The sequence below is a fragment of the Scardinius erythrophthalmus genome (genome assembly GCF_964197995.2).
Source record: "Scardinius erythrophthalmus genome assembly, chromosome: 11".
Classification (NCBI taxonomy): domain Eukaryota; kingdom Metazoa; phylum Chordata; class Actinopteri; order Cypriniformes; family Leuciscidae; genus Scardinius; species Scardinius erythrophthalmus.
Window position 1 is genome coordinate 40,176,913 of NC_138231.1, and position 8,823 is coordinate 40,185,735.

General features: G+C 38.2%; 1 protein-coding gene across 2 annotated transcripts in view; it reads left to right on the forward strand.

The window, feature by feature from the left end:
• otofa (otoferlin a) overlaps positions 1-8,666 on the forward strand; it is a gene marked incomplete at both ends in the record, with an annotated part of 80,900 nt that extends 72,234 nt beyond the window's left edge. Inside the window, 12 exons of one of the 2 annotated variants that reach the window (XM_081377703.1) lie at positions 81-218; positions 320-457; positions 541-668; positions 787-957; positions 1,259-1,419; positions 1,523-1,665; positions 1,891-1,979; positions 3,204-3,302; positions 5,254-5,495; positions 5,661-5,839; positions 5,967-6,067; positions 7,714-8,666. In XM_081377703.1, coding sequence (XP_081233829.1) covers positions 81-218; positions 320-457; positions 541-668; positions 787-957; positions 1,259-1,419; positions 1,523-1,665; positions 1,891-1,979; positions 3,204-3,302; positions 5,254-5,495; positions 5,661-5,839; positions 5,967-6,067; positions 7,714-7,894 — 1,770 coding nt within the window. Of the gene's footprint in view, positions 1-80; positions 219-319; positions 458-540; positions 669-786; positions 958-1,258; positions 1,420-1,522; positions 1,666-1,890; positions 1,980-3,203; positions 3,303-5,253; positions 5,496-5,660; positions 5,840-5,966; positions 6,068-6,362; positions 6,544-7,713 lie in introns of those variants that run through there. The other variant, XM_081377702.1, reaches the window with a different exon arrangement.
• Positions 8,667-8,823: the final 157 nt, after the last annotated feature.

Sequence of the window (8,823 nt, forward strand, 5' to 3'; positions counted from 1 at the left end):
GCATTAGCTAAATGAACTGTTATCTGTAGCAATTTAATCTAATTTCAATATAAATATAAACGCCTTTATCTCATTCTCAGGTGTACAATAAAGAGCTGGAGTGTGTGTATGGTAACTTTGAGGACTGGCTCCACACCTTCAACCTGTATAGAGGAAAGGCTGGAGATGATGATGACCACAATGTGGTTGATGATGACAGAATTGTGGGCAGATTCAAGGTAAGAACACACACACATATTTGTGTGTGTAAAGATTAGGTTTCAGAATTACAGTATGAACATGTCATTTTGATATTTGAGTCTGTCTCCTTGTGAACCAGGGATCCCTCTGTATGTATAAACTACCACTGTCTGAGGAGGTCACCAGGGAGTCAGGATTTGACCCGAACATGGGAATGTTCCAAAGCACACCTCACAATGACCCGATCAATGTTCTCATCAGGATTTATGTCATTAGAGTAAGTGAATTCAACTCTGAATCATACGTAGGTGTTATTAGTGCAGTACTGTGTCAGCTAAAGTAACATGACTCTCTTCTCAGGCCACAGACCTGCATCCTGCAGATATAAATGGTAAAGCAGACCCTTATATAGTCATTCGATTGGGAAAGTCTGAGATTCGGGACAAGGAGAACTATATATCCAAGCAGCTGAATCCTGTGTTTGGAAAGTGAGTTGGCTATACTATTGTAAACCAACCAAACCAATGGTTTGAGCTCAAGCTAGAACATATTCATTACTTGAAAGCACTTCATGTAGCGCACCCTTTTCTCTCTCTTTCCCTTAAGGTCATTTGACATAGAGGCCACATTCCCAATGGAGTCCATGCTGACTGTGGCAGTATATGACTGGGATTTAGTCGGAACTGATGACCTGATTGGTGAGACTAAGATTGATTTGGAGAACAGATACTACAGCAAACACAGAGCCACGTGTGGCATCGCATCCAACTACTCTGTGTGAGTACTCTCTGCTCCTATTTTACCAACACATTGAGCATGAAACACTCAAATCTTTATAGAACAACATGCTAAAGTATTTTCATTTTGGGGTTGTCAATCGATTACTTTATTTTACATAATGTGACAATTAATTTATCTAACTAATCATAATTTATTGCATATGTCATAAATATGACAAGAGAAACAGCCATACCTAGAAAAAATAGTTTTGATCTGTCCAAGCCAAACGTAAAGTCTGTTTAATTAACTGCCCTGAATTAATGTGTTAAACTAACAGTCTTATATTTTTAACTGACAGTCATGGTTACAATGTATGGCGGGACCCTCAGAAACCAACTCAGATCCTTGCTAAGTTGTGCAAAGAAGGCAAATTGGACGGACCCCACTATGGACCTGGTGGGAGGGTCAAAGTTGCAAACCGCGTCTTTCTTGGGTTTACAGAAATTGAGGATGAGAGTGGTGAGACATTTAAGAGCTTATACAGAGAATGTAATCTAATGGAATTTAGTTTTTTTTTCTCCTATTATTTATAAAAAAGATATCCATTTTGTATGTCTTACAGGTCTGAAGAAGCAGACAGAAGAACACTTGGCTCTCACTGTTCTTAGGCATTGGGAGGAGATCCCACGTGTCGGTTGCAAACTCATCCCTGAGCATGTGGAGACCAGGCCGCTCCTCAACCCTGACAAGCCAGGCATAGAGCAGGTATGCATGCGTGTGCAACAAAATACAGCTCTTATTACCAAGGACATATTCTAAGGTTCATCATTTTCAGCAGTTCATTTGTGCTTGATAAATGAGGGAATGTAACGTCACTGAAAAAAAAAAAAAAAACGTTTAGGAAAAATAAAGCAAAATGGTGCCGTATCAATTTGTCATTATTATATTGTAACTAACTGGTCAACTCCTCAAATGTTCATAATCTCACAGGGAAGGATTGAAATGTGGGTGGACATGTTTCCTATGGATATACCAGCACCAGGACCAGCCATTGACATATCACCACGCAAACCAAAGAGGTAGATGATTCTGTTCAAAGTCTCGGTTTACTCCATTTTGAACACATTTTGAATCAGGATCAGTGAAACTTTTGCTGCTTTTCCTTTATTCATGCTCTTTTAATCTCAAATAGTTTGTTGCAGTTAAGGCTTTAATATTTCATGTGTGCATAATGTTGCAATAATCTTTTACAGGTTTTTTCCTTAACGTCTCTTGGTACATGGAACAAAATGTCATTTTGATTTGTGCATCACTGAGTTTAGCCTTGAAGAAAATGAGACAAAGATAGGAAGCTTTAATAATCAGTCATGCTTAAATCACTTTCTCACTCTTGGATCATTACACCCTTAAGCAAGGAACAGATTGCTTTGTTATCTGGACTGCTTGTGCAATTAATATTCTTTGGATGACTTAAAAGCTTTGGATGAAGAAGTAGCTGTGAATGGCGAATTACCTAACTACAGAATGTCTTTTTACCTCACTTTTTTTTAAATAATTGTTTACTATAATAGTTTTTAACTGTTTAACTACAGAGATACTACTGTGATTCAGCTACAAAACAGACGACACTCTTTCTCACCTAGAGTTTGTAGATACAACACACTGTCCTTATTCTTTTTCCTCTCATACTTACTCTGCCAGCTTCACGCCTCTCATCTGCCTTTATTTTCTTCATGTTAATCATCTAAAGAATGTGCCAATTTTTACCAAGGCCAAGTCCTACTTGAGTCTGAGATATTCATGCACTGCAAAAAGTCCAAATGTGCAGTTTATTGACATAAATGCATTTCTGAATGCACCGTATAATTAAGTAGAAATAAATGTAATCAGCGGATCCTGATTTTATCTGGATAGGATTGAATTGTGAAAGTGAGTGCTACAGAATAGAGCCAGACCTGTGAGTTTGCTAAAATGATGCATAAAAAGCTATTTGCACATTCAATACCAATATCCAACAGTGCGCACAGACTGAATATTAAAAAAGGAAACTCATTTCAGAGGAAGAGAAGACTATAACGTTTTGATTATGAAGGCAATTTTGAATCAATTACAAGACCAGGAACATGCATGAGAAAGTAAAAAGGTCAATCACGTTTTTACCTTTTTACTTTGGCTAAATTCAATTATAACCTTAACTAATATTTTTCATTTGAATCAAACCAGTTAAATTTTTAGGTTAAAACAATATTTACAGTGTGAGATGATGATCCCATTCTTTTCCTTCCCCTCCACTCATCTCCCAGATATGAGCTCAGGGTGATAATATGGAATACTGACGAAGTAATTCTGGAAGATGATGATTACTTCACAGGGGAAAAGTCCAGTGACATATTTGTGAGGGGGTAGGTATGGGCAGGTGTGTGAAGAGTGTGTGGTTAATCTGTAACTTTTTGTTTGTTTCTGTTTCCTTTTGTTGTTTGTCTGTCTTGTTGCGTTTGATGTGATTTTGTCTATCCCCCTCCCTGCCCCCCACGTCATTGCTGTGCTGTTATCTAGCTTTGAGCTTCGTGTTATTATTTGGAACACTGATGACGTAGTTCTAGAGGACGATGCTTTCATGACAGGAGAGAAGATGTCTGACATCTATGTCAGGGGGTAAAGACGATACAATCGCATGGCTTGACCGCTCTCCCCACCGCCTGCAGAAATCTGTACCTGCCCCTTCCATTCACATCCAAAGAATAAATACTAAACAAAGCTAAACAGGACCATATCATTGAAAATGATGCTGATTTCTAGTTATAACCTCTGATTGTCTTTTGAGTTAAATTCCCTTGATAATTCATATAAAAATGTATATTTAATATTAAATGTAATATTTAATAACTGGTATGGTCTTGGTTTATAGAGCCATTTTTGTTTAGTATGTCTTGGGGACTGAGATGTCTTTCACAGTATCAATTACTGCATGAAAGCATAAGATATGTCTGTTTGCATGCCAAAACCTACTTTTATAATCTGACATGTGGCATTTGCATACCAATATTTTGCTTAAGGAATGAATCTATCTATTTTGTAAAGTTACGCATACAATTATGCATGTGTCTGATTCATACAGTTGGCTACTAATGGTCAAAGAAATACATAATACAGACAGTAGCTCTATATAATGTAATGCTGTTGGGGCAGACTACAAAGCTCTGCAGATGCAAGCCTCTCAACTTAAGTGCAGATAATTGACTAGATGTCACGTCAAGCATCTATTTTTTCTATTTAAAGAGTATATTTATTTTGTAATTACATGCACTCTCTTTCAAATTATATTATCAAAGAGTAACAAGCACATAACTCGGAGTCATGCATTGATTAACTACAGTACATAGTCTTTGCATTTTATAATAAAATATGGTAAAACTTTAGTTTAGGGTCCAATTCCCACTATTAACTAGTTGCTTATTAGCATGCATATTACTAGGATATTGGCTGTTTATTAAAGGGATACTCCACTTTTTTTGGAAATAGGCTCATTTTACAACTCCCCCAGAGTTAAACAGTTGAGTTTAGCCGTTTTCGAATCCATTCAGCCGAGTTTCTGATATTTAGAAGAATATCAGTAACCAGACAGTTTCTGGTCTCATTGACTTCCATAGTAGGAAAAAAATAAATACTATGGAAGTCAATGAGACCAGAAACTGTCTGGTTACTGATATTCTTCTAAATATCAGAAACTCGGCTGAATGGATTCGAAAACAGCTAAACTCAACTGTTTAACTCTGGGGGAGTTGTAAAATGAGCCTATTTCCAAAAAAAGTGGAGTATCCCTTTAAGCACATATTAATGCCTTATTCTGCATGATCATATTCTACATCCCTTAATACCTAAACTTAACAACTACCTTACTAACTATTAATAAGCAAGCAGTAATTAAGAGTTTATTGAGGCAAAAGTCATAGTTAATAGGGAGAATTGGACCCTAATATAAAGTGTAACCTAAAATATAATAATTCAGACTTCAATAAAATGTTTAATAAACATCTTACTGCAATGACCACGGGGTAGACCTTTTATTTTATTCAGTTTCCTGATGCTGTATGGAGCATCAACTTGATATGTATAAATGCTATCATATGCATGTTGTCTATTCAGTATTTTTGTCTATACATTTGACACATTTGCAAATATCTAGATGCACTTTTAAAGGACACATGTTCAGGACATTTGTGCATGTTTTGTCATGTGACATACAATAAGTCATTGATGACTATATGTATACCGTGCTTGGATATTCTTTTGCATAAATGTTAAAATATTATTGTGCCACTTCTAACAATTGAAAATCATCTCCCTGCTCAGTTGGCTGAAAGGACAGCAGGAGGATAAACAGGACACAGACGTGCATTATCACTCTCTAACTGGGGAGGGAAACTTCAACTGGCGCTTTGTCTACCCCTTTGACTATCTAATGGCTGAGGAGAAGATAGTCATCTCCAAGAAGGAATCCATGTTTTCCTGGGATGAGACAGAGTACAAGATTCCTGCTCGACTCACCCTTCAAGTTTGGGATGCTGATCACTTCTCTGCAGATGACTTCCTGGGTATGCTCACAAAACATACACATTGTTAGATATTAATGACTTATTTGCATGTATAGCAAAATAATTTGGGGTTTGAAGAGTAATTTGATTATTGTCGTTAATAATGTGCTCAATGTGTTTCATTCAAAATAGATTTTTGATGCTGCCTGTGATTTATTTCCACAGGTGCGATTGAGTTGGACTTAAATAAGTTTCCCCGTGGGGCAAAAACAGCCAAGCAGTGCTCTCTCAACATGGTTCTCAAAGAACATGAGCTGCCAACCATTTCCATCTTCAAACAGAAGAGAGTGAAGGGCTGGTGGCCATTTGTGGCCCGAGATGAGAATGATGAATTTGAGCTCACGGTGAGTTAATACAATGCAATTATCTAAAGGTTATTTTACTACTGCTTGATAATTAGCCAGCATGTAGTGTATTTGGAATGATTGCTAAGGTTACCTCATTAACATTCCAACCATGTCATGCTTGCAGGGAAAAGTGGAGGCAGAGCTCCATCTAATGACAGCTGAGGAGGCAGAGAAAAGTCCAGTCGGTCTTGGACGGAACGAACCTGAGCCACTTGAGAAACCAAAGTAAGATATAAAGCAGCTCATTCACACACGTTTGCTTCCGCTCACATGGTGCCTAGCACATCTGAGAACCAATGCAGTTTCAGATTATGAATTAAAAGATATACTCTAGAGTAGACTATATAAGTCTACTATGAAGTCCAGTGAAGAATGCCCTTCTGAAACTGTTAACGTCCCTTTCTAATACTCCCACTCTCCTCTTTCACATCCTTCCTTCCTCCTGTGACTGCCCTTTCCCTCGCCTACCCTTTCCCGCTCGTTTCCTTCATTTCAACCCCCATTCCTGTTTTGGAAAAAGTCGTCCAGACACCAGTCTAATGTGGTTCATGAACCCTCTGAAGTCCATACGATACTTCATTTGGCACAACTACCGCTGGCTGATCCTGAAGGCTCTGGCCCTGCTGCTCTTCCTCCTCCTCGTTGGGCTCTTCCTCTACTCTATTCCTGGATACCTGGTCAAGAAACTCCTAGGGGCGTGAGGAGAGAGGGGAAGATCACTGGTAGCCCACTCTTACTGCCTCTGTTTTCTCTGCTTTTTGTCTCTCTCTGAGCAAACCTTTATGCTCAAACTGTGCAATGTCCCCATTCACAGTGTATTTCTGTCTTTTTGTTTCTCGTACCATTTTTACAACATGGACCTGAGGGATTGTGGTGTTTTCCATTTTGTCATGCCAACTCTTTCTTACCACATAGCTGCATGCTGTGTGGTACCTCAAGTCTTTTGCTGGTCATTTTTCCTCTGGTTGTCTGTTTTTGGCAATGACTTCCATTATTTATTTTGGATTTTATGATATTTATTCTTGACTGTTTGCTATTGTGCTTTTTCTGGACCTACCTTTGTTGCCTGATGTGTCATTTTACTGCTCTGAACTCAACCCACTGCAAAGTTACAGTATCACTCTGACACACACGGTAGACCTAGGCCAGGGGTAGGCAACGTCGGTACGTCGGCGAATGTTTTTACCAGCTCTGTGGAATAGTTTACCCAAAAATTAAGATTGCGCCATCATTTACTTGCCCTCTTGTCGTTCCAAACCTGTGTGACTTCTTTTTTCTGTGAAACACAAATGTGTTGTTTGGACCCCGTTTACTTTAATTGTATGAACTAAAAACATTCTTTAAAATATCTTCTTTTGTGCTCAGCAAAAAGAAAGTCATAAAAGTTTTGAATGGCATTAAAGTCGGCATGAAATGGAAGTTGCAATAGTCTTTTCTTTCCTATTGTGATGTATATCCGAGTGAAACGGCTTCTCCAACAAGAAAAAAAATTTGGAGCGGTACTTGATTTTTCCCATCAGAAATTGATGGAATCATTGGCTTGTTGTGGTTTGCTATTGCTGCGATCTCTTGTGAGTCATCAGAGAAGAGATGTCATTGCAAGTGGAAGTTATATATATGTGCATACTGTATATAATAAACACTGCAATATTCAATATTCATGTTCATTGTGACGTTAACAAACTTTCCTTTTTAAGTCATTGCTTAAATGGTTAATATGCCTTTAAGAGATTTGACAACTTTTCAGTCATGTTACCAATCATCTTACTAACCACTAACATTTGTATTACCTCTCTTCCTCCATCATCCCTGATTTCACCTTTCAACTCACCACCTCCTACCCGCAACCCCTTCACCACTTCCAATCACAGCCGGCCTGACACCACCTTCCTGTGGTTTTTGAGCCCGCTGAAGGCCATCCGCTACCTGATATGCAACCGCTACAAGTGGCTCATCATCAAGATCATCTTGGCTCTGCTGCTGCTGATCATGGTGGGCCTGTTTCTCTACAGCATGCCAGGCTATCTGGTCAAGAAGCTGCTCGGGGCCTAAAGAGGGGTCAGAAAGGCTGCACTCTAAGCATAACGTATCAAAAATCTTTTTCGGTATCAATTTGCATGTCTTACCTGGAAAAGATCAATTATCTTATTTATCTTTCTATTTGTACATTTCAAGAATAATTAGTCATATGGAGAAAGCAGCACTGTTTATTTTTGGTACGAAATTAAACTGGACTAGCGTTATTGGTATCCGTTCAAATGTTCATAGAAATGCATTGCTTCAAATTCTTGGATTTTGTAGTTATTGTCTAGACGTGTACGTGTCGCTGCGAAAAGCACAATAAGCATGCAACTTTGTCTTAAGAAAGATGACTTGTTCATCAGTGGCTGCAGTCTGAGAAATATATTATGATAGGGTTTCAGGCCTCATATACAGTACACTATGTTATTTGATTAAACTTTGCCTTGATGTTTGCACTTTCAGTCCATGACACAAATCTTCTGCACTCCAGTAAGATACAGTAATGTTGTTTATCCTTTAGAGAAACACACAGATTCTAGTAGGGGAATTATGTTTAATTTGACATTTCAAGTTTAAATAAAACAATAGAATGCTCTTTCCTGTACTTCCTACTGTTGATTTTGCTTGCTGTGTACTTGTTTGCTTGCTATGTACTGTTGCTCTATTTAATGAATGGCATTTGACCATGGACTTGTTTGCACTGATTTTGAAAAAGAGTGTATTTTTAATTCTTGTTCACAAGCGTGCAATATGGATTGATTTATTTATTTTTGTCAGTATGAAGACAATAAAATGAACTCATTGAGATAAAACTGAACATGTTTCTTGTTTCCATAGTGTGGGTGGGCATGTATGTGTGTGAGATAGTTTAAAACCCTGTTCTCTTTCACACAGTCGTCCAACTACTAGCCTGTCGTGGCTGTTGAGTCCAATACGGGTGACCTGCATAATGGGTTGGC